General features: G+C 37.6%; 1 protein-coding gene across 12 annotated transcripts in view; it reads right to left on the bottom strand.

Annotated features, from left to right (window-relative positions):
* NCOA1 (nuclear receptor coactivator 1) overlaps window positions 1-26,688 on the bottom strand; it is a 240,107-nt gene that overhangs the window by 14,429 nt on the left and 198,990 nt on the right. For all 12 annotated transcript variants that reach the window (XM_032391532.1, XM_032391531.1, XM_032391537.1 and 9 more), the window contains 6 exons: window positions 23,670-23,787; window positions 22,038-22,206; window positions 20,659-20,973; window positions 11,786-11,887; window positions 9,145-9,547; window positions 1,897-2,071 (listed from right to left, as the gene is read on the bottom strand). In XM_032391532.1, the coding sequence (XP_032247423.1) occupies window positions 1,897-2,071; window positions 9,145-9,547; window positions 11,786-11,887; window positions 20,659-20,973; window positions 22,038-22,206; window positions 23,670-23,787 (1,282 nt within the window). The remainder of the gene's footprint in view (window positions 1-1,896; window positions 2,072-9,144; window positions 9,548-11,785; window positions 11,888-20,658; window positions 20,974-22,037; window positions 22,207-23,669; window positions 23,788-26,688) is intronic.

Genomic DNA, 26,688 nt, shown 5'->3' with positions numbered 1-26,688 from the left:
TATAGACTTTATTTTCTTTTATTTTTTTAAAGATTTTATTTGTTCGAGAGAGAGAGAGAGAGAGAGAGTGCACACAAGCAGGGAGAGCGGCAGGCAGAGGGAGAAGCAGGCTCCCCGCTGAACAAGGAGCCCAATGAGGGACTTGATCCCAAGACCCTGGGATCATGACCTGAGCCGAAGGCAGACGCTTAACTGACTAAGCCACCCAGGCGTCCCTGGGCTGGAGATTTAAACTGGGGAGTCATACACATTGGGATAGGCATTTATAGCTGTAAAGTAGACAGCATAACCAAGGGAGCAAGTAGATAGAATGAGCTCTGAGGCCCTCAAATGGAGCTCAGGGAGATGAGGAAGATCCAGCAGAGGACACTAAGAGACAGGATGAGAGTTACCTTTCTCAAGAGAGAAAGTTGTTCCAGAAACTAAATGAAGAAGAAGCTTCAAGAAAGAATAAATGCTCAAATATGTCAAATGCTACCAACAATCACCGCATTTGGCATTGTAGAGGACACTGATGACCTTGACAAGACTACTTCTGGTAAAGTGGTAGGGATGAAAGCCTGACTGGTCAACAAGAGAAAGAGAATAATCGTTAGAGTCTTTTAGAGAATTTAACTGTAAAGGGGAGCAGACCTGTCAGGAGGACTGTATTTTTTCCAAGACACATTTAAATGCTTAGATGTAGGTATGGAGCTAGAGTTTAGCTGGATTTCATTAGGAAGCGTTTTGCTACCAGGGCCAAGTGCAACAGAGGGAGAGCTGGGCAAGGGAGTGGAGCGTGTCTCTAAGGCAATAACGATAATCATGGACCGTGGAATCTAAAGTGAATTTAGGAAGCTGGGATTAGAACATATTAGGAGACTAAATTCTTCTTGCATGTTATATAGACAGTTTCATTTCTACCTAATTTACACACGGTCCTCACTGAGAGCTACACAGTTCTCTAACAGGAAGATTTCCTCTCACCTTTCAGTGAACTTTAGGAGAATATGGTCTTAAGTTTTCAACTTTAACTGCCTTACTTATTATGTTGTCAGATCAAACGGCTTCCCTGTCATTAGAACCAAGACACAACCTAATTAAAAGCCTTATAAAACTCAAGTGAAGTGTGAAAAGTTCAGCAGCCAGGATTTGGGGGGAAAATGACATTAGTGAGATAATTCTAAGCAGAATGGGCAAGATGAGGCCACTGAAAATCTAGAGATTCAAAAAGCTGGCTGAGGCAGAACAGCCTGAGAAGTCTCAAAACCTTTGCTGTTGCTTTCAAACATGCTGTTCAGGCTCTAGTGAATTCTGATATTTAGCCATTCTTGCTTTAAATTTTTAGGATTTTTAAGTGTGTTTATAAAGAACACTTTTTTTTTTTTTTTAAAGATTTTATTTATTTATTTGAGAGAGAGAGAGAGAGAGAGCACATGAGAGGAGGAGGGCCAGAGGGAGAAGCAGACTCCCCGCTGAGCAGGGAGCCCAATGCAGGACTCGATCCTGGGACTCCAGGATCATGACCTGAGCTGAAGGCAGTTGCTTAACCAACTGAGCCACCCAGGCGCCCAACACTTTTTTTTTTTTTTTTAAGTACTCATTTCTGTATCTGTCCCAGGGAAGCTCTGCTACACACAGGAGTTCATCAAGTTCTTCAGACAGGCTGGCGGTGGGATGGGAAGGTTGGGGGCCACTAGATCACTTTCCTGCACTGTAAACATACAAATATACCTTAAAAATAACTTGAAACTTAAAGGATTTAGAAGTCATTATTTCTTTTTGCTATCACATAAAATTCAGTTCCATCAACTTGCAAATGCCAGTAGCCAATACTCTTCTATTTTGATTGTGAAGGCATGACTGTTCTTATGTGCTGCAGGGATCGGGGATGCTCATATATAAAAACTTACTTACTTGTTGTTTCCCATTGCACCTTGCTGCCAGGCCTTCATGTCTGGTGACTGGTACCCAGAAGAGGGTGGAGTTGGCTGGAGCAGAGAGCTCTGAGGAGGAGGAATTGGCATCGGCACCATGGAGCTCCCCGGGCTCAGAGATGGAGCAAAGTTGGCCTCACCTTGGGGAACCATTCCTGCAAATTGACACAAATTAATTTATGTGAATACACTATAAATTTATTATTCCCATAAAAGAGAACCGCCCCACCCCCACGAGGATCTGTCATAATATAGTTAGAAATAGCCTATTCAATAGAGTAGGGAAAACATTTCAGTCTCTTCATAATAAGGCAGGAAATTTTAGTATAAACAGACAGAAAAGTAAACATAATATAAGTTTGGAAGAATGCCTTCTATTCATTAACAGATTGATTTGGGTACCAGGATTATGTATAATTTTTTTCTATTCTTTTTGCTTACATGGATTTTTAAGTGTAAAAAACATACATGAACATATACGACAGATTACTTGCATAATAAAATAAGTTAGAAAAAGGCAAGACAAACACCTGTGTGAAATGAAAAATGAGAAGAGTTTTGTTGTCCATGCCTCAGTCATCTCTGTGGGTTCTTCTTTCTTTCCCTGTCCTTTTTCTTTAAGCTTTACTGAGATATCATCTACACAGCCTCAAATTCACCCACCGAACTGCACAACTCAATGATTTTTTAGTCCATTTATAGAGCTGTGCTCTAAATTAGCACAGTGCAGTTTGGGCATTTCCATCCCCCGCATGTCTCCCTGTGCTTGTCTGCAGTCAATCCTCTCTCCTACCCCTAGCCTCAGGCAACCACGGATCTGCTTTCTGTCTCCTTAAGTGTGCCTTTTGGGGGCAATTTCATATAAATGTAATCATATGAGATCTTTTGGGTCTGGCTTCTTTCACTTAGATAATGTTTCTGAGGTTTGACCAATCTGTAGAATTTATTGGTAGTTTGTTCCTTTCTATGCAGAATGATGTTTATTAGCAGCTACTGATATAATTGTGTTAAAAATCAAATGGCCATAATATTAACAATTTACTTCTGGATTTTTAGGTTGTTGTAGTGGTCCGTATGTCCACACCTGTACTAATACTATATTGTCTTGATTGACGTGACTTTATGGTAATTTTTGAAACGATAGTCATCCAACTTGGCTTTTCTTTTTCAAAACTGTCTTGGCTACAGTTTGGTTTTTTTTTTTGCATTTCCATATAAATTTCCATATAAATTTTTGCATTTCCATATAAGTTTTAGGAGAAGCTTGTCAATTTCTCCAAAAAGCACACTGACATTTTGATTGCTTTGAATTATAAGATTAATTTGGAGTAAATTTGCCATCTTTTCAGTCTTTTTCTGATTTCGTTTTGTACAGTGTCCACTGTTGTATCTTCAAGTTCACTAATTTTTTCTTTTGTAATGTCTAATCTCCTTATCCCATCTAGTATATTTTTCATCTCAGACATTATAGTTTTTGTCTCCAGAAGTTTGATTTTGGTTTTATTTATGTTGCCCTTGACTTAATATGTTCAAGCTTTCCTCTAGCTTTTTGAACATACGGAATAAATGTATAATTTTTAATTGTCTCAATGTCCCGTCTACTCGTTTTATCATTTGTGTGATTTCTGGGTTGGTTTTGATGACAGAGTTTTCTCCTCATTATTGGTTTTATTATCCTGCATCTCTGCATGCCTGGTAATTAAAAAGACCAGATCCCAGACCTTGTGAATTCTACCTTGTTAGGTGCTGGGTTTTTTAAAGTCCTTAAAAAAAAAAAAAATTAAATATATATATATATGTAAAAATATATATATTTATAAATATAAATTAAATATATATATATATTTTTTTTTTGAGAGGGAGAGAGAGTGAGTATATGTGAAAGGGGGTGGCAGGGCAGAGGAAAATGGAGAGAGTCTTAAGCGGGCCCCATGTCCAGAGTGGAGCCTGACACGGGGCTCGACGCAGGGCTCAATCTCACAATCCTGAGATCATGACCTGAGCTGGAATCAAGAGTTGGATGCTTAACTGACTGAGCCACCCAGACACCCCTAAAAGGTCTTTAAATATTTTCAACCTTTGTCTGGGTTGGTTACATGGAGACAATTTAATTCTTTTGGGTCTTGTACCTTAAGAGACAAGAGCAAAGTTTAGGGCTTATTTTGGCTGCTACTGAGACAAAACTCTTCTGAGTATTTTACTTGACACCCCATGAATCATGAGGTTTTCCTTTCTGGCTGGTGGGAAGAGAAATTGGCCCCGTGCGAACTTTGCAGATTGTTCCCCATTATCTTTCCAGGTGGTTTTCCCTGGCCTTGGTTTGTGCGTGTGTGCGCGCGCACACACACACACACCCTGAGTGGGACCCTGTGCACATTCCTGCAGTTCCTTGTGGCTCTCTCTCTTCTCTGGTCCTGTGCCCTGAGACCTCGAGTTGCCCTGGCTTTCCTGGGCTCCCAGGTCCATGGGCTCAACTGAGGGAAACCACTGGTTCCTTTTGGACTCCCTCTCCACGCAGCATGGTCTGGATAATTTTGAAAACTATAGTTCAATGTACTTTGATTTTTTTTGTTTGTTTCAGATGGGAGAATAAATCTGGTTCCTGTTACTCCAACTTAGCCAAAAGTGGAAGTCCTAACAGTTTAGAAGAGTACAAATGGATTTCCTTTTTATGACTTCTGTTATGCTAGCACTTGGTATTTTTTTTTTTCCTGACAAAATACATTTCATAGTTAAATACTTTTGAGGTACAGAAAGCTATAAAGGTGCAGAAAAGAAGAATGCCATAATTTGATTACCCATAATTTAGTATAATTCCTTTAAATCTTTCTTTATAAAATCTTACACAATTTTGTGACCTGCTTCTTTCTCTTATGATTATATCATAAGCATGTCTCTATGTCCTTAATGTCTTTCTGTAAATATAATTGCATATTCTATGTTTTGCCATTGTTATTACGACTTTTCTCTTTTTGTTTGGTTAATATGGCTGGAGATGTAGTTAATTTATTCACTTTTGTTTTCCTTGTAGGCTACAATTTTAAAAATATTTTAAATTTTCTGTGAAAGTTGAGCCAACTGTAAACTTCAGAGTTTTTTCTTTCATTAAATGTTTAACTACTTTTTTTTTCTTGGTAAAGAGTATATAAATAAAGCTACATATTTTCTCTCTGCTGCTTCCTCCATCTGTAATTTAATCCCTAATAATTTTGACGTAGAATATGTAGAGAAGTTATTTTTTTCATTTATGACTCTAGAAGGTGGGTTCTTTTCCCCCATCTTCTTCATTTATACATTGACTATTTTTGCATACACTCTAAATTTTAACTATTTTGGTTGTGATCTTTGAAAAAATACTTGTCTGTTCCTAATGCATTTTTAACCTTGTTAATGATGAAATAATTTCTTTCAGAAAAATATGTATGTGAGGGCAGAAAAGATACTTACATATTCTGGACATTTTTCTGTGGAATCAAAGTTAACAATAAATAAAAGATTGCAAGTATATCAGCATAGTTTTTGACATTTCTTTCTGGACTCATCTCACATTCTGTTTTCCTTATCGGATGACCTAGTTTTAGTAGAAAGAACCAGCTTGTGAATAATGAATTGGAGGGGTAGTCGGAGTTCTGGTTCGGGTTCTGCCACCACATTGGACCTTGGATTCCTTGGACCAGACAATCTAGTTTCTTTCAGTTTAAAATTTCTACAATTCTATCTTTGCCTAGACTATGCTAAGCCTCCCTGCTGGACCATAAATAGCATCACAGCCATTTGGCAGCAGCAACCAGAACCGGGATTCATCCTTCCATTCATTTACTTCTCCAAAGATTCATTGAGCATCTACTCTCCCTGCCAGACCACTGTGCTGAGCAATTTAGAAACTAAAAAGGTCACACTTTGCTCAGTCAAGAAACTTGCTATTTAAAAAGTAAGGCATATAGGTGAACAAGTGTCTGTAAGACAGGGTGGTGAGTGCTTATGATTGGGAGTGGTCAGGGAAGGCTTCCCTGAGGAGACACTTCTGAGAGGAGTGAGGAACAGGAAGGAGGCAGGTGAATGAAGGATACTGGTTTGAGACAGTGGATACAGGATTACAAGACCTGGTAAGAAAAGAGAGCAAGGAATATATTCTTTCTTAGATCTTGAGAAGTTCATTAGACAGCTGGAACACTGAGATATGGAAAGAAGGGGAGTGGAACTGATGAGTCTAACTTTGGACAAGTGGAGTTTGGGGTGCTAGTGGAGAGAAAATTCAAGTATGTCTGTCATCAGGCAGCTGTACACAAGAGCTGAGAGATCTGGTTAGAGATAGAGAAGAGAGTCATTAGCATGAAGAGGTCCCTGAAGCCACAGGAGTAGATGAGATCACTTAGGAGGAATGGGTAGAGTAGCATGTTTACTGTAGTTCACAGAAGAGGGAACTATGGATTGGCTTCAAGAAATTCATGAAGTGGGCACAAAATTTTGTAAAAATTTCCATCATATTTCCTTTAAATACCGCCTTAGTATGAAATAAATTTTATTTTTTAAAAAAATAGTTTTTGTTTTAAGATTTTACCTATTTATTTGAGAGAGAGCATGAGCAGGGGCGGTGGGGGGGGGCAGTGGGGAGAGGCAGGGAGCCCAATGTGGGGCCTGATCCCAGGACCCTGAGATCATGACTAGAGCCAAAGGTAGATGCTTAACCGACTGAGCCACCCAGGCGCCCCTAAAATAAATTTTAAATGCCTAATTCTGTTCTTGTGCACTTATCATTATGGCCTGATAGTCTAGAAAAATTTTTGGTTTTCAGAAATAAAAGAAAGCATACTCTGCCATTACTATTACCTACATGTTCCTTCATTTACTTTGGGCCTCTACTAAGCTAAAGGATACCAAAGCAAAGGACTAAAGCTAAGTTAATGAATTCAACCTTCGGTTTTCCTAACATCAATTAACACAACACACTTTTTCTGCAAAGGATCAGAAAGGAAATATTTTTGGTTTTGCAGGCCATAAGGTTTCTGGTACAATTCAACTCTGTGTATGAAGCCAACCACAGATGACAATATGTAAACTAATGAGGATGACTGTGGTACAATAAAACTTTATTTACAAAATCATGTGGTGGCTTTTTTTTCCCCCTGAAAGAAGTCCTCATTTGCAAAGACTGAAACTTTTCCAGAACTTGAATTTGTACTCACACAAAACCTGGCCTTGAAGCTTTCTACCAGGTTGTTGATAATGTTGGAATGAGTTTATAACTTAGAGCAATGGAAGAAATTTAAAAACATTGACTCTTTAAATGTTCTTTTGCTCTCCAGAAAACCTGACAACCTCCCCCCTATTATTTTGAAGTAGTTCATAGAAGAACTGCAAGCTCTGTCATTTCATTCCAATTTGCAACTGGATGAAACAACTATTCTATTACACCCGGCTTCTGGGTTTTGTTTGTAGTAGGAATGCTGACTTCATCGATGATGAATTCTTATTTGGTGAAAAGCATTTTCTGTCGATCTAAATTTGGACTAGAAGAAAAATCCAGGTACCAGATAGAGAGAGCACTTACGACGGGTAGCAACACATCCAGTTATGTCGCCTAGAGAAGTAAGCTCCACCCACTCCTGATCTCAATCACTGTGTGTACACTGACATGGCAATAGATCAAAGCCTAGACCCACAACTCTGAAAGAAATCTTGTCAACTTCATTGGAAATGGGGTTCTGAAGCACTGCCTTCCTAGGTGGCTTTGTCAAGAAACGGGAGCAGGATAGGAAATTCTTTCTTGGCTTTCCAGAGAAGAGGTGTTGAAGAGCATGACTGAAAATGGGCAGAAGTACTGTTTTTATTTATCTATTTCTTAAGAGAAAAGAATCCTTGGGGAACTTACTAATGTTTGGCTTACTCATAGCTATTTCTTTTTTGCCAATGAATGAGACAAATCTTTTGATTTAAGGCTCTGTAATCAATATTCTGAATACTACTACTAAGATTCTATTTGCTGTCTGGGCTAAGTTGCTATTTTGGAAGAGAAATGGAGAACCAGGTAACTAAACAGGTCTTCTAATGTTGGAGGAAGTACTTCTGCAGGTTAGAATAAAGTGAAAAAGCCTTGTCAAGTTCTCTGCATACAGAAGTCGTAAGACACATGAAAGTGGCCTTCAAAAGGTTCAGACAATATTGTAATTAAACTATGGATTTATAATCCTTTTCTTGCCCATACAGATAGTGTCAGCGATATAAACCAGCCAAAGATGACTTCATTGTCTTGAGGACAAAGGAAGTGATGTGACATAATTTTGAGTAAAAGATCTTAGAGAATTCTGGTGCTGTCTGACACAAGTCTCCCTGGATAACTTAATTTAATAGTCAAAGGATTTTAGCATTTGTTGCCACCAGAATGAAAGTCTAAATTGATTTGGCTGTCAAAGTTGATAAGCATATTGCTATGTAAAAAAAATCTCTATGTAACCTCAGCATTTTATTCAAGTCAAATAGCAGTCTTCTCATGGAAATTCATTTTTAGGCAGACTTATAATTTACTTTTTCTTTCATTTAGAAAATGAAGGGATTTATTTCAATTTTTTCCCCAGGAATCTGCCATTAATTTTGCATCAAAGTTTGATTAAACATCGTGGATTAATCAAATATGTTTTATTGCCACTACCCATTAGAATCTGAAAGTGATAGAAGTAAAATTTAAAAGGACATCATCACCTAGGACAAAGAGAATGGAAGAGAGACAATGCAAACAAAAGATTAAAAAGGAAAAACCTTCTGGAAACCAGGAAGTTCCTGACACTGCAGAGGACGAGCTTTCAACTTAAGCAGCTAAGAGTGCTGACACCATTGAGAAGCCGAGACGCTTTGTAAAGATGGGTCATCCCCCTATAAACTATCAAAAACCAAGTCTCCAAAATAATGAAAAAACTGTATGCACATTTTGAGTTAATGTACTTCAACCCATCGTCTGAAGTGGATTTTCATAAGATTCTTACAGGGATCCATGACAGAAAGTAAGAAAGTAAGAGAATGTACCCTGCAGACAAAATGCAAAAAATTTTAGAATCAGACAGGTCCTTCTGGATCCTCTGATTAATCATCTTAGCTATCAGTGAGTGATAAGCCTCCAACCATTTAACCACTAGTGGCAAGAGAGGGGTCCGGAGCCCCGATCTCCTGACTCCCATCAGCGCACTGGAACACTGGGGCCGTTATGTATGCTTATGAGGTGCAATCCCCGTACCTGATCCTGGATACTGGAAGACATTCTGCTGCATCTGAGGATTGATTCCAGTGCCAAACTGTCCTCCCATATTTCCTGCCATGCCTCTGTTCACCATGCTGTTGCGGTTGGCCAAGGTTGACTCAGGATTTGCTGCCAGTTGTGAAAACGGGCTGGTTGAAGCAGGTGGGGTTCCTGGATTTGTACCATAGTTTGGGGGGTAGGGAAATTGCTGCGGAGCACCCTGAGGAAGACGGGGGTTCCCCATTTGAACTGGCAGTCCAGATGAGGGAGGGAGGTTGTTCCCAAAGCTTTGTTGCCTCATGAGCATGGCTCTCTGCTGCTGTATTAGCTGCCTCTGTCGGTGCTGTTGGCTGTACAACTCCCGCTGGCGCTGTGCCAACATCTGGGCGTTCAGGGGTGGCTGGAGAGGAGAAAACAAATCCTCACTTATTAATATTGTTATCATCACCACCTACTTTGGAAAGCTTACAGGATAAAGCCTCGTAGCTTGGGGCAACAAAATATGTAGCAATTATCACTATGACTTCGAACTTATCTGACGTTAGGTTGTTAGGAGACTTTTTTTCTTTTTCATTTCCCCAAAATTGACTGTGTTTCTTAGTTCCCTTCTTTTCTTACTGAGATCATTTATTCCACTTTACTTAAATGAACAAATTGTGATTATAGTTGATTTTCATTTTCTTCATCATACTTTCCTGTATTTTCCAAATTATTTATAATGAACATGCATTATCTTTACAATTGGAAAAACCTACAAATACCATTTGAAAAAGGAAGAATCAGAAATCCAGGATCCAAAGGCAAACAAATTGTTATTTAAAAAGAAAATAGTTAGGGGCGCCTGGGTGGCTCAGTCGTTAAGCGTCTGCCTTCGGCTCAGGTCATGATCCCTGGGTCCTGGGATCGAGCCCCACGTCGGGCTCCCTGCTTAGCGGGAAGCCTGCTTCTCCCTCTCCCACTCCCCCTGCTTGTGTTCCCTCTCTCGCTGTGTCTCTCTCTGTCAAATAAATAAATAAAATCTAAAAAAATAAAAAAGAAAAAGAAAAAGAAAATAGTTAGAAATAAAATAATAAACAGAAATAAATGGAACCAGCTATTAAAAAAAAAAAGATTTATTTATTTTAGAGAGAAAGCATGAGCAGGGGGAGGGGCAGAGGGAGAGGGAAAGAGAGGGAGAGAAGCAGACTCCCCACTAAGCATGGGGCCAGACATGGGGCTCGATCCCACAACCCTGAGATCATGACCTGAGTCAGATGCTTAACCAACTGAGCTACCTGAGGGGCCCCACCAACTATTTTATAACATTGTTGCAGTAAAGACTACTCCAGGTGTTAGAGTATGTGTTTTAATAGCTATAATACTAGGAATGACAAAAGCAGCAGTAAAATTAGGTTAAAATCACTTTTTGATCTAACTTGTAAAGCAACATGGCATGTCAATAAAGCCTTCCTCAGAAAATTTCAATTCAGATTAAGGATCTGATCAAAGCATATAGTTCCTTCAAAATTAAACTTGCCAACTAGATATAGTCCAATCTAGAAGAAACTGTGACATATGAGTTTCTAATAGAAATCATCTTTACATGAATTCCAAAAGTGGGGTCTTATTTCCTTATAACATAATTACCCTTGCATGAGCTAATCACTGAGATTTTTAAGACATGGAAACCCAAGTATGAATCCATGAAGATGCCAGTATCTGCTGCTTAACAGCAGTTTCTTTTCTTTTTTAATTTTCTTTTCTTTTTAGAGAGAGCAAGAGGGGGAGGAGCAAAGGGAGAGGGAGAGAAAACCAAGCAGACTCCATGCTGATCGTGGAGCCAACAGGGGGCTTGATCCCAAGAGCCTGAGATCATGACCTGAGCTGAAACCAAGAGCTGGATGCTTAACTGACTGAGCCACCCAGGTGCCCCCATTAACAGTAGTTTCTGTCAATATTTATCCTTTTGGTTACGGTTGGCTTCCTGTTTTTGCCCCAAATCCATCTAGATACATTTTATGGAGAAAAGTTTTGTGTGTGAGTCCTGTCTAAAATTCCTCATCTCTCAAATTTTTGTGTCACCTTGGTTAAGAAAACATAAAAAAGTGGTTGAAACAAAAATACTAAAGTATGTGTGGAAGTTAAGTAGGGAGTGAGTACCAGACAAGACTTAGAAGGCTATCTAGTTCTTTTTGTGTTTAAAGTTTCAATGGCCCTGGGTTCATGTACAAGGATTGTTAAAATAAATAAAAAACAGAAACTGCTCATGCTCAGACTGAGGCAGAGAACACAAGGTAGTTAAGATCACTCAGCAATGTGACTGAGTTTTGATCAGGTTTCAGGTACCATTCACACAGTTTCTTATCTAGGAGTCTTATTACTGGCCCTATTCAGGATAGCAGTAAGAGTGTTCTACTGATTCATCTGGTATCTAATAGCAATGACAACAACACCAATAAAACCAAACAAAGGACTCTTGGCTTTAGATCAAATATCAGTAAGGGGTATCACAAGTTGATTATAAATTCATTCTAGAAGAAAGCTGTACTACTACCTTAAAAGATCAATTCACAGATCATTTCGGACACTCAAGTCAACACTTTAAGAAACACAGCTTGGGTTAGAGAAGTACTAACAATGTCTGGTCTTCTCACATTACCTGAGGTGTAATTTGCTGCTGCATGCCTGATCTCATATTGATGCCAACTGGAGCGTTTGCTGCAAACTGGTTCAAGATAGCTTGCCGATTTTGGTGGATCAACTAGAGAAAAATGGAACAATGAGATATCATATTTCTACATACAAACATATACTTTGGCCCTTACAGAGTAACACAAACTTTTTACTGATTACTAACAAGTTTTAGTATTACAGGTTTAGTAAGATTATTTCCCATGTTTATCTGTCAAAAGGCTGGCAATTCCTAACATTTATCAAATATTTCCTGCCTATAGAACACCAAATAGGACAGAGCATTTAAAAGCAGAATCCATACACATGTGCATATATATATGCACATAGGTATATACACACATACATACATATATTATACTTTTATTTTTTATTTTTTTAAGTAGGCTCCACGCCCAGTGTGGACCCCAATGTGAGGCTTGAACCCACAACCCCAAGATTAAGACCTGAGCTGCAATCAAGAGTTGGATGCTTAACTGACTGAGCCACCCAGGCACCCCCATCTATCACACTTTTAAAATCATGCTAATACTTAGTTATTTCAGATAAGTACAATAATGGAGAGAAAAGAAACACCAGCCCTACAACTTAAACTACTCTGAGTATAAAAGTAGGTACATACTAGGGCACATTCTACAAAGGTCTGGAAGATTAATGGAAAAGTTGAGGTACTTCTCACTTGGAGGCTGACTGTCGGATGGGTACATATTTGGGGAAATCCAACATGATTTCATTCGTTGGGGAGAATTATGTAAGAAACAAATGGTTTGAGAAAATAGACTATTTATTTAACTAGAAGAAGTAATTACTTTAGACCAGCATTTCCCAAATTGGTGTTCTAAAGAACACTGTTCTGCAGGATATTAATAGATGTGCCAGGAAAATAGCATGCTGTGCTGTATTAAGTATTGGAAATGATGGGTTACACAAGGTGAAACAGATTTCTTTACTGCAGTAATTCTATGAGACTTTAATTGGCCAAAGCACACTGTGGATCTTCAAGAAGGGGATATACTATGCAACTTGTTTTCACGAACCTTTTTTTTTTTGCCCTGACACACATTAACATTTATCTCCTAGAACAATTTTGTATGGAACACTAGTTTGGAAGATGCTGTCTGTATTAGGCTTAGAATTTCAGGGCATAGGCATGCCTTAGCTTCATCAGGTAACAAAACAAGCATCCTGGGAAGTGGTATTTCCTGATAAACAATCTATAGCTTAAAGAATTTCTTGCTCAATCATTTGATGTGAATAAACTGTTCAGAGAGATAATAACAACATCAATCCTATTTTGTATTTATATGGTACTTTATAACATAAATTACTAATAAATATATTAACACTCCATATATTTTAATATATTTTATATTTTAATACATTTAATATATTTTAATATATGAGATGCAAACTAGAAAGACTGTGAAAGTTTTCTAAAAGAATCCAAATTGCTGTGAGCAGTGATTAAATCTCCCATCTCCAAACAGCTCAATTCTTAATTCTGGTTTCATTAATTTTCTGACTCCCATCAGATCAGAAAACAAACTGTTTTTTGGGGAAAAGCTCATTTTACTATAAATGTAAAAATTAAAACTTTCAGGCATTCATGGAATAGGATAGAACATTCAGAATTGCTTAAAAAATAAAGATATGAACATTATGGTTTTAAAAGTCAAAGGGACTCTTGGGGCGCCTGGGTGGCTCAGTCGTTAAGCGTCTGCCTTCAGCTCAGGTCATGATCCCAGGGTCCTGGGATCGAGCCCCGTGTCGGGCTCCCTGCTCAGTGGAGAGCCTGCTTCTCCCTCTCCCTCTGCCCCTCCCCCTGGCTCATGCTCACGCTCTTTCAAATAAATAAAATCTTAAAAAAAAAAAAAAAGGTAAGTCAAAGGGACTCTTAAGTACAAAAATCTACGTACTTCTTAAATTCTACAGACCACAGACATAAGTTTAAATAAACCATTAATTTTACAAAGATTTATCAAAAAATTAAGTATATGCAAGGTAATACATAAGGTCTGAAGGCTACAGAGGTGAGCAAATCTCTGTCCTCCAGGAATTCTCTGCTGAGTGGCAGAGGCCAATACAGAAGGGCGCCACCTACGAGTGCTACACTTGCATATCCAGATATCTACAAGGCACTTAGCCTAGAGCAGGAAGGCAGGGACCAAGAGTATGAGTGCACTCAATGGGACCTTGAAAGATGAGAATGCCAGGTGGCAAGAAGGATCGTAGAGTTAACTTAAGCCAGAAAGTACAGCAAGTCTAGAAACAGAAGACGAGGCAATGAGGATAGGGGAAAATACATTAATCTTAGTGATGAAGAGAAGTAACATAGCCAGGGAAGTGAGTGGGAGTTGGGTTTCCAAACTTACAGCTTTATATATTCTTTGATTGTGAGATAATGTGAGAATGAAATGGGTGGGGATGGAGGAAAGATGCTGGAGAAGTAGTAAAAATGAGAAAATAACCTTAGGAAATAAATTACAACCTTAGAAAATAGCCTATTTAGAAGTAGAAGAAATTATTCTAAAGCACTTTCTGTTAAAGAAAAATTTATCTATTTCTGCCCTTGCAATAATCCTTTTCATTTCCCCCTCTCCTCTCTCTGTGTACAACCTGACTAATGCTGTAGACAGCTGTCTCACTCTGACCTGCCTCTCCTCTCTGATTACTAAAATGCTACTCATTATCTAGCAAGCAGGTCAAGTTCTATTCTTCCTAGGAAGTCTTCCCAAAAGGATCACCATATCCTTTAACTCCTTGGAAATCTTGACTTTTGGTCAGTGGGAGGAGAGAGAGAGGTCAGGAGTCCTCAGAGCTGGGGACATAAATTCAAAAGTCTATAAAGGCCAGGTCAAAAGGCTTGTATTATAAAAGGAAATGTGGGGCTTGTGGCCAGTGAACAGTACAAACTCAGCCTACACATATAAAACACACACACCCAGAGTTCGGGCTGGCTGACATTTTTTCTGTCTGAATGGATTTTTTTTCAATGCCTTATCAAGAAGTCCTTCCATAGGAAACCTAAAAGATGATTATCTAGCCTAGAGGTTCTCAACCAGGGATGATTCTGCCCCACAAGAGAAATTTAGCAATGTCTGAAGACACTTTTGGCTGCACAACTTGGGGAAAGGTTGCTACTGGCATCTAATGGGTAAAGGTCAGGGATGCTGTTAAACATTCTTAAATGAATGGGAAAGCCCCCTATAACTAGAATTATCTGTCCCAAAATGGCAATAGTGCCAAGACTGAAAACCCTAATTTAGCCACCGTGTAAATTCTTGACAAGGAGTTCTTTTATTTATTTATATATTTTTTAAATGATTTTATTTTATTTGAGAGAGAGAGAGAGTATGAGAGGGGGGAGGGTCAGAGGGAGAAGCAGACTCCCCACTGAGCAGGGAGGCCGATATGGGACTCGATCCGGGGACTCCAGAATCATGACCTGAGCCGAAGGCAGTCGCTTAACTGACCAAGCCACCCAGGCGCCCCTCTTTTATTTATTTTTTAAGATTTTATTTATTTACTAGAGAGAGAGAGAGAGAGAGCGTGCGTGCGCGGAGGGAGAGGGTGAGAGAATCTGAGCGCAGAGCCCCACATGGGGCTTGATCCCATGACTTCGAGATCATGACCTGAGCCAAAACCAAGAGCCAGATGCATAACCGACTGAGCCACCCAGGCGCCCCGACAAGGGGTTTATTTTATTTTTTTAATTAATTAATTAATTAATTAATTTAAAAAAGATTTTATTTGACAGAGAAAGAGACAGCGAGAGAGGGAACACAAGTAGGGGAAGTGGGAAAGGAAGAAGCAGGCTTCCCGCTGACCATGGAGCCCGATGCGGGGCTCGATCCCAGGACTCTGGGATCATGACCTGAGCCGAAGGCAGCCGCTTAACTGACTGAGCCACCCAGGCACCCCAAGGGGTTTCTTTTAAAGAAGATATTCTTCTATCAGGCAGTTTTCATTGCCAGAAATTCTAGAGGTGAAATTAGCTTCCCTGTATCTTTTGCCCTTTGATCTTAGTTCTACTTTCTGGTCACTTCTATTTTCTCTAATATATAAAAAATAATCAATAGTGGTTCTTCTACCAGATCCACACATTTCTCCAGTACTCTAACACATAACACATGTGGACTTCACTTGTTTTAAGATAGCTAAGTATATCACATTTCTTTATGTGTCTCCAATGTTACTCTCCCTTTTCATAGTATTCTTTTCTTGAGAGTATGAAGACCCTGGCTGGAAAAGAAGAATACAAAACTAGAACAGAATAATTACATCTTTTATGAGCCAATCTTACATAATTTCCTACAAGCAGCAGGTCTACCCATTTTTGCTGTTGTCCTTTTCTCAAAATAGAACTTTAAGAATTCTTTCCTGGTATCATGGATATATTTTTTTGAGACTTTGCTTATTTGACATGTGAGCAGACACTACACCTAAAGAGTTCATTACAACTTCGTATTTCTTCTCCATCACCAGCTCCCTCCTTCATTTTTGCTGTTCTTTAAAAGTTTCAACCAATGAATCTCTGTGTTTCCTAGGGTGTTTTTCCTCCCCCTGTCCCCCAACTGGGGATTATTCATAACTGTATAGTCAAATTTAAAATCTTAGAATCTTTTTACTCCTTGTTTACTACATTCCAGTCAATGAGATATACTTACAGTCAAGAAATATGCTTTTAAACTGATCTTAAAATCCATTAAAAAGAAAGAAACTATGATGTAGATCTGAGTTTGCACCTTTTCCCCCCCAAATCATCAGGCACTGTCCTAAATTCCTGCCTATGAGATGCCTGTATTTCCTGTGTTTGGCAAGAGGGAAGGAGGAATGAGAGGACATGACCAACAAGTAAACAGATGGTATCAATCTAGCAAGGTAAGTGTATTATGAACACAACGCTATGAATCTGATGTATTCTGGATACTAATCCTTGTCAGTTATACAGGGTTGCAAATATCTTCCCTGAGTCTATGTTTAACCTTGTTTATGTTGTCTTTTATCTTATTAAGTTTTAAATTTTAATGCAAACATCAATCTTTTCCCCTTATGCCTTTTAGGGGCCACATAAATCTTTTCATATTCACATTTAGATCATTAAAATACCTAGAATTTATTTTTGTGGATGGTAAGAGATAAGGAATCTAATTTAATTATTCCCCCTCAAGGACAGTCCAATGTACTAGCATTTATTATACAGGCCATCCTTTCTCCACTGACTGCCACCTCTGTCTCTTACTAAGTCTTTCTATACATCTGGGTGTGTCTCTGGGTTCTCTAGGACGTTCCGGTTGGTAGAACTGTCTATGCCTATGCCGGTTCCACATTGTTTTAATTTCTAAAGCTTGATTTTAAATCCTGGTATCTGACAGGGCAAGTTCATTCTCATGATTCTTTAAGGTTGTATTCATGCTTCTAAAATAAAGTTAGCATTTATTTGTTAGATTTCATGTTGAGATTTTGATTGGAATTCTACTGAATTTAATTAATTTCAGAACAACTGCCATCTTTATGATAGTCTTTCCATTCACTAATATCTTTACTTGGACCTTTTTTTGACTTTCAATTACGATTTGTAATTTTCTAAGTCTTACACATTATGAACATATTTTGAAATTATATTTTCTAATTGGTTGTTGCTAGTGAAAAGGATTGCTATTAATTTTTATTTGCTTTTTTTTCCCTAGAAACACTGCTGAATTCCTCTACTGATTCTAAGTTCCCTATAGATTCTCTTGGATTTTCTATATAAGCAGTTGTATTGTTTGTATATGATTATTTTGTTTCTTTGTCATGTTTGCTTTCTGTATTTCAAAATCACTTAACTTTTAGTGTGCCAATGATATTCTCTTTTCTTTTTTTTTTTTTTTGCACTAATATGAACTTACTCACTTAAAATATACAACCTGTAGAAAGGGCAGACATTCTACCACAGTTCACCAATCTGATCCAACTGTGAATTTACCTGTATAACTTTAAATAATGTATTTAAACCTCAATTTCTTGATTTTATCAGGTATTTTATTGCCAGCCCACAGCCATTTACCCTTCTCTTTTTCCTCAATGAAAGCATAGGATTTTTGTTCAGCTGATTATCCCAAATCACATGTCTCAAGGGGCAACCTATGTACCCTAAGCCAATCCTTGCCCGCAGTTGGTTAAGGGTGTATATATGACTCCATTCAGGCTAGCCAGATGTGTGAAATTTTTAAAAAAACGTTTTGGTCCTTTTTCTTTTTTTGGGGTGGTAGGGAATAGAAAAGGAGAAGAAAAGATTTCTTGGCTTTTGAAATAAAGATGGGTAGGAAAGAGTCCCCTTTCTCCTGTTAGTTTTGTTTGCATGTGGTATTTGTAACCATGGGAGCCATTTTTCTAGCTGCCAAGGATTACAGAGTAAAAAGACAGAAAGAACCTAAGTCCCTGATAACATTCTGGAGCCTCTGAAGCAACACACCTTGACCTCTCTATTTCGTATCATCTCATTATTGGAGTCAAAATGCTTTTTTAAAATGGTTTTACAACTTTGAATGGATCTTTTTTTCTTTCCTTGTTGCTGAAAGCATCTTAACTGAAATACTGACAGACATAAGCCTTGGCCAGACTTTCTCACAGAAGACTCCAAGTGGACACACAGAGAAGTGGACACACACAGAAGACTCCAAGCATTTGCAGAGTAAGAGCCACCATGGACTGAGGGCCCCGCTGTTAAAAAGACTTACGGTCCAGAACCCAAACAGTAGGTCTGGCTGATGAGGCTCATTAGGTAGCAGAGTACCGTCTTACACAGCAGTGTAAGCTGTTTTGTGTACTGACATATCTGGGGGCCTAAAATTTTGTATTTCTCTCACTTGATGGATATTTCACTCTGTTGAGCTACCCTGGCCACCAAACTTTGGACATGCCTCCGTAATATTCACAGGCAGCAACAGGGAGCCAAGTTCAGCTACCTGCAGCCTTATTATACGTGTATCCTTTGCATTGCTACTCTGCTTATCAGCTGCTTTAGGAGGAAATCAAAGTAAAAGCAATTTTTTCCCCAAACTACGTGTGAATGATTATTTCACCCATTCACAAACCTGACCTAGACTGTTGATCTAGCATTGCTCAGTAAGCCTTTAATTTTAGTCAGCATTTACTGACTCTATCCTGTAAAATGAGAAAATCAGCACACCTAGGTTTTCCTCTACTTTTTGGGATAGCCCTTAATCACTTACTACCTGCACTGTTATTTCACTTTCCAGGTGTGTATGTTTGGAATGCCCTAAGCTGACTGTAAGTTCTAAAAGTTGCCTGTATCTCTTATTCTTTGTATTCCTCATAGTACCTAGTAGAGTCTCCCCAAATATGTTGTGTGGGCACTATGTTTTGTGAACTATACGCATTTCTTATTCTTGTGCTTTCTATTGAATAATGAATGACAAGTTATAACAAGAAGCAGTTTACCTTCAACTAATACTCAGAACATATTACTATTTCCTTTCTTTCTCTTTTCTTCCCTCTCTTCCCCTAATTCCTTTCTGAGTTCTTTATTCCACCCCAGCATTTTAAAAATTATTCCTTTCTTTGCTATTCTACCATTAATAATTTTTTCCTATCTCATCTCTTTTTTTCTCTCCCCCTTTCATCACCTTTTTAAGTGGAATGGAAACTCATATTATTTATTTAATATAATTTCATAATAATAGATAGTATTTATTATGTGTTACTGCACTCCTGGCACTGTGCTAAGATCTTTATATGTACTATCTCATTCAATCCACATACCACCTATGAGGTAGAGGAATTATTTATTATATTTCTTTTATCGGTATAATCAGAAATCAGAGGCTTTAAAAGGGCAAATAATTTGACTGTCAAACCACTTAAGTTAAGGTTAGAACTAGGACTTGAAACTCGAGCTCTTATAACATTATATAATATTGCCTTTCTAATATAATTTAGTTCCTTCTTTCTCTTCTTTCCTGAATTTGTAACACTCTAGGAAATTGCTTTAAATACTTTAAAGAAAATCCAAAGCAATATACACAGATGGTTAAAAAAAATACAAAAACGTTAAGAAGAAGCCACAATCTATAGCCCTGGTCCTGCTTCCCAGAGACAATACCCCCCCCCCTTTTTTTTAAGTGGGCTCCATGCCCAGTGTGGAGCCCAACACGGGGTTTGAACTCATGACCCTGAGATCAAGACCTGAGCTGAGATTAAGAGTTGGATGCTTAACTGACTGAGCCACCCAGGCACTCCCCAGAGAGAATACTTTTAACCATTTGCTTTTTTGGTTCTTGATGCTTATCTCTGTATTTGCTGCTTATGCAATCTTAAATATTTATGCCATTATACCCACTCATTACCAGTCATGAGAGAGAAGATTTAACTCACCCAACTCCCCAGATCCCCAAACTATCTTTTCCTCCATTCTCCTAATATAATAACATCACTAAGCTTCAATCACTCCAACTTCAAACAACATAAATTTCATTTTCTGTTCCAACAATCATAACAGTGTCTCCTGATGCTCTACTTTATAAATTAAGCTATATATTTCTCTTTATTAATTTAATACTAATATGTTCATCCTAAATATTTTTTATCTCAAAAAACAAAATTAATTGCTTTTAAATTGTGAGTCTCAAAGTACTTTGTTATGAGCCAGCAGTCTTTAACTGAATGAAAATCTCCTTTATCTTACCCTCGCAGACCAAGGATGGTTTTTTGAGTTTTTCATAAAGGTTGTGGGAACACTTCCACCTGACACCTTTATTCTAGCCACTGAGCTGTGTTGGTACGGCGTGAGTTAGCACAGGCCTTCACAAGAGCCACCTGCTAACCAGGACGACTCACCTGCTGTTGGCCCTGCAAGCGCTGCTGAAGCTGAAGCCGCAGCTGGTTGGGCGCAGCTGGAGGTCTGTTCAGAGTCTGCCGGGGTGGCATGCCCATGCCGGGTGAAAAAGCGCCTCGGGGAGGTGTCACTTGGACAGGCATAGTCCCCAATGAAGGTTTTTGCCTGACCATGCCTTGGAAAGGGCTAGAAAGATTGGCAGTAGGTGAAGGAGAAGAATAAGGCTGGGAATAAAGGTTGGGTCTTTCTTCCATCATCAAAGGTGGTGTTGCTTGTTGTGGTGGAAATCTCTCTGATAAGACATCTAATCCACCTCCCTGTTGGAAAATAAGCCAGAACATTTTACAAATAAATTACTGCCAATAAATGACATGCTTCTTTATATAATCTTGGATCTGAGAATATGTTATCTCTAGAAAATTTTATTATAAAATATTATGCTGAATTCATGAAGCTCTCTAGGAGTTTCCTACCTTAAAGGAATCACTTATGACAGTTACTTCTGAAATGGAGTAACAGATGAACTGAGATGTTTAAAAATCTCAGAAAAGAGATAAAAGCATGTTAAAACACAGGCTAAAATCAATGGAATGACGCTAAAAGGTTTGAAAAGAACTACGCTGCAAAGCCTAAGGTCAACAAACGTTACATTTAGTAGTTTACCGTGAGAAGTAGATTATTAAAGGAGGGATTAGTTAGGCATTTTTCTATCTCAAATACAGAATTCATGCTTTCCTCTTATTTGGAAAAAAATTCATAGCTGGCCTAACAGAATGCCATAGCTATGGCTTTTAAGACTGATAACTATTATTCATCGTAAAAAATCTAATTTAAATTGTGACCTGGTGTGTGTATGTGTGTGCACACGCACGCACATGCACATGTGTGTACGTAACTGAAAGGAAAGTTTTATGAAACATAACTTCCCCTTTTTCTGGGCTATGCATTCTGATATATTCTACTACTTAAAAAAATATGGGTCATGAGGCAATAAATTGATTTTTCAACCTCACAGTTTGAAAAAATACCTGGAATTTGGAGTATCATGGAATATACAGGTTGACGTCTAGCACGAATGAAGGATAAATTAAGTCCTAGAATAAGAAGTGATGATATAAATCTGGATTCTATTCTAGTGGGAGCCTCTTAAGATTCTGGTCCATAGTGAAAGGCTAAGACTTTCTAATTCTAACTATTTCTAATTATTATGACATTTTTGTTTTAAAAAACTCATTATTTAGCTATATTTAATAACTTTCACAAGAGTAAGTTATAAAACTACTTAAACACAGTGAGAACAATATTGAAAAATCTTGCTTAAAAATAATTTTCTAGCTTCTCAGGATTGTATCATTTTAATAATGCCAATTTTAATAAATACCTGGACGAGTTTGTCAATTCCCAGAGCTCTATCTAGTTCAGCTAGCTCAGTTTCATCTTTGCCGCTGAGGAAGGACACTAGCTGTTCAAGAAGAGCCTTCTCATCATTTCTTCCTTCTACTGTTGTTGGTGGACAGAGAAGCTCATCTAATTGTGAACTAATACACTGGCTAAAGAATCAAAAGATAAAAGAGTTTAAGACTGATATAGCAAATAAGTTTTCAATCTCAATAACACAAATATATATATATATATGATACACACATATATGCAAATCTTGTTCTAGAAAATTCTCTGTCGAGATGCTTTTTCAACCAATTCTCACACAATGAAATGTTCTATACTTATGTGCAGAAATATAAATGTTCTGTATGTAGCTTGAATATATTCTCACTGTTTTGTCAATCACTGAAATTTGCTTCCATATTCTTCCTCTTAGCTTATAGAAACAGCTTGAAAAATTAACTAAACATAGTTAAGAAAGGGAAAAGAATTCTTGATGAAAGTCAAAAATAAAAATCAATCAAAATCTCAGGGAAAAAAACCATCTAGCCTATAGTAAGATTTATTCTATTTATACTTAACTTTCAAAGATGATCAAATCATATTGATAACATGATTACCACTTACAAAAGAAATCAAACTAGGAAAATGAAACATGCTCAGTGTTAAGCAACAACAACAACAAATGTTGATTACATGAAGGAAATACACAGTCTAATCCAACTGATACCAACTGATGCATAAAAATCAGAAATATAAAAAAAAAAAAAAAAAGAAAAAGGGGCGCCTGGGTGGCTCAGTCGTTAAGCGTCTGCCTTCAGCTCAGGTCATGATCTCAGGGTCCTGGGATCAAGCCCCGCATCGGGCTCCCTGCTCAGCAGGGAACCTGCTTCTCCCTCTCCCACTCCCCCTGCTTGTGTTCCCTCTTTCGCTGTGTCTCTCTGTCAAATAAATAAATGAAAAATCTTTAAAAAAAAAAAAAAAAAATCAGAAATATATAGAAAATCATACTAGTAATACAAATATAAGGAATCTTCTTTGGAGAAGGTAAGTGGGAATACAGTTCATAGTTAAAGCTCTACACCACACTCGACACTGTCTAGTCATCCTTTGGTTGCTATGCATGAGATGGACTCTAATGTTTTGGAATGGAGCTACTTATGTCAATTAAGAAATTAAATTCTAATCAAGATGGGACACTTAGTAGATGTAAAAAGTACTTTCCCTTCTTATACCATCTTGCTCCAAAGAGAAACACTGGACAAAATAACTATACAACAAAAAGCTCAAGAGCTTTTATAATAATTGTTATACTGAGCTCAATTCATTTACAGGTCTCAGAAATTTTATAGTAATCAATCAAAGCAAAGCAAGAGATGAAAAAGAAAACAACCGCTGCATATTATATCAATCTTTTGGTAATTACAATACATACTAGCCTTGCAGTCACACAGTAAATTAATCTGTTTAATGTGGTGTCTTCCTCGATCCCCCTTTTTTTCATTAAACATTCACTTCTACTACTATCTCACAAAATACCAATGTAGGCTGGAATCCTGTTTGGGAAAATAGTTCTTTGTTGTAGAAGTTGATATCTGATATTTTATAAAATAGGAAATGTATTACTCACTCTTCTGGTTTATTCTGATTTACAGCAGTCACTGTATTATTTGCCCATGGAATCTGATCACCTGTTCCTGGCTGTCCAAATTGGTTATCAATTGCTTCCAATTCCAGCTCCGGCAATCCTGATTACAGAAGAAAAGGTAAGAAGTCAGTATCATAGTAGAAGATAAAATGACCGTATTTTTCAGGAGCAATATATTGTATAGGAGAATGAGATTTCCCCTATAAAATATATTTCAGTGATACAAAGGTCCCTTATTCAGAAACTTAACTGCCTAGAACGTGGCCACATCATAACCAGTGAGAAAGTTAAGAAAAAGTACTCTGAACCAAAGACAATCTGATGTAAAAAAAAAGTTTGCACATAAGTTGATGTTACCATAAGGAGAATCACTCAGAACTTTGTCAGAAATTATTTCTTTTTTATTTTTATGTTTTAGATCTTATTTTTGAGTAATCTCTATACCCAACGTGGGGCTCGAACTCACAACCCTGAGATCAACAGTCACATGCTCCACCGAAGGAGCCATACAGGCGCCGCCAGAAAGGTTTCTTTTAAAGACAAATTATAACAATTTTGGTTAACTGCTTTTTCAGTCTGTAGGACATTAGAATCTGCTATAGGTAGGGACAGGGTTATCATGGCATGGAGCGGCAAACACAAGATAAAATATGTTCTATAACAGGCAGGAACAGAAACTAAAGGGCACAGCAGTCTGGGGTCATTCTGAAAACGGACAAGGCTCTGTAGCTGTTAACTGAGAACACAGCTGTATAATAACAGTGTAACAACTGATGTTTATGATGATGACAAATGCAGAGAGAGGTTTAGTTATGTTTTATAATGGAAGGAAATAGTATGTGCATTCTAGAAGGTTTTTTGTTTAGGTATTTTTTTTAAAAAAACGTGATGATTTCTGTACTGTTTAGACTAGGAAAAATTGTAAATAACCTAAATTCCAGAAATTTAGGGACTGCTTAGGGAACCATGGTATACATATTTATAATGTGCCATTAAATGAAAAAGAAAAAAACCCATAAACCAAGACATTATGTTCAGAATGATTCTAGTTTTATAAATTACCTCATGTATATTAGTAGGAAAAAATTCTGAAAGAGTGTGTATATCTTTGGTCGATTTTAGGTTGTAAGATTAAGGATGACTTTTCTTTTTTTGAATTTTTATTTTCTTTTAATGCTTCCAATGGTTATCTGTAATTTCTGAAATGGACATATATTAATTAATTATTGTTATGGGCTGAACTGTATTCCCCCAAAATTCGTATCCTGAAGCTCTAACTCCTAGTAGCTCAGAATGTGACTATTTTGGAGTCAGGGTCTTCAGAGATGTGATTAAGTTAAAATAGGGCCGTTAGGGTGAGCTCTAATTCAACAGCACTGGCGTTCTTATAAGAACAGGGGATTAGGACACAGACACAGAGGGATGACCATGAGGCCACAGCAAGGAGGTGGCCATCCACAAGACCGTGAGAGGCCTTAGAAGAAACCACACCTGCCAACCCCAATCACCTTGGACTTCTAGCTTCCAGAACTATGAGAAAATTAATTTCTGTTGTTTAAGCCACCTGGTCTGTGGTATTTTGTTATGGCAGTCCTTAGCAAATTAATATAATTTTTTAAAAAACAACTAAAAATGCTTTGGAGTTTTATTTTATTCTATTTTTTTCAGAGAGAGAGAGGGTGCAAGCGAGTACAGAGGGTAGAGAAGGAAAGGGAGAGAGAGAATCTTAAGCAGGCTCCGTACCCACCACAGAGCCTGACATGGGGCTTGAACTCAATACCGAGATCATGACCTGAGCTGAAACCAAGAGTTGGACATTTAACGACTGAGCCACCCAGGCGCCCTGCCTTGGAGTTTTACTAAAAACATAATCAGGTAGAATTTCTCATTCTAATGAATGGAAAATAAGTAGATTTAAGAATGCCTGAAAAAATGTGTTTAATACTAGATATTGATCATTATTAATTATAGAAAACATGTTAGGCTCACTTTTATGTGAAATATACTCAACATTTAGTATGAATCAAGTATGGGAGTCCAAGTAAACACATTCATTTCTAAATGCAAATCATTATAGCTTTCAATTAAACTTGTCTTCTCTGTCATGACAAATGATAGAAAAATCAAACTCTGTAGGATTCTGAAAAAAAAGAGCAAACAAAACCCACCAAACACCACCAACCACAAATGATGATGAAATGAAAAAGTAATCACTTAATTCCTATCATTATTTAAGTCAGAAAGTTGGTCAAAGAAGATTATCTAAAGCTGTCCCATTGCTCTACTCCATACATTAACTCCTCAATCCTAATTCTATTTAAAGAGTCAAAGAAAATTTACAAGGCTGTCTACCATCAATACTGAATATTGTAAGATAGTTTATTTGATTCAGTAACAGGATATAGTATCTCGTTTTACTAGTCTTGATGTGGAAAATATTAAGAAAATAAGTTGGATAAAATTTCTCAAAATGAAATAAGATTCATGTGCTAAGTTTGATGACTAGGAAAAAAAAAAAAAACCCAAACAAACCAAACTTTGATTCAAATAAAACTTTTGTTTGCATAGGCTTTATACTTAAAAGAAGTTAGTTTTTACTCTAAAAGTCATGGTCAACCTTTTAGGACTTCTTTTAGAAATTTATTTCTACAAAAAATTCAAGGATTTACTGGAATGTTTTAAGAAATACACGTTATCTTCTCTTAGTCCAGGGAATAAACCTATTATTTTTGGTCATGTTTGTGCCCTATCTCAAACATAAGCAAGCATATATGTAACCCAACACAGGCATGACAATTTGTAAATGGAAGCATCGATGCATCTCCCAGTCCTTGTGTTGGAGAGTGGCAGCTGAAATGGGTAGAAAACAAGCCCTTAGGGATCCCTAATCAAGCTATTAATCTTTCTTATCATCTTTGCAAAGGCTCAACATCATATTTTCTCCATTTAAAATCTGGTTAGGGGCTCCTGGGTGGCACAGTTGGTTGAGCATCTGACTCTT

This window comes from Phoca vitulina, unplaced genomic scaffold, assembly GCF_004348235.1.
Source record: "Phoca vitulina isolate PV1807 unplaced genomic scaffold, GSC_HSeal_1.0 scaffold63, whole genome shotgun sequence".
NCBI lineage: Eukaryota > Metazoa > Chordata > Mammalia > Carnivora > Phocidae > Phoca > Phoca vitulina.
Note: the sequence above shows the minus strand (reverse complement) of the source record. Positions and strands in the feature narration are given on the sequence as shown.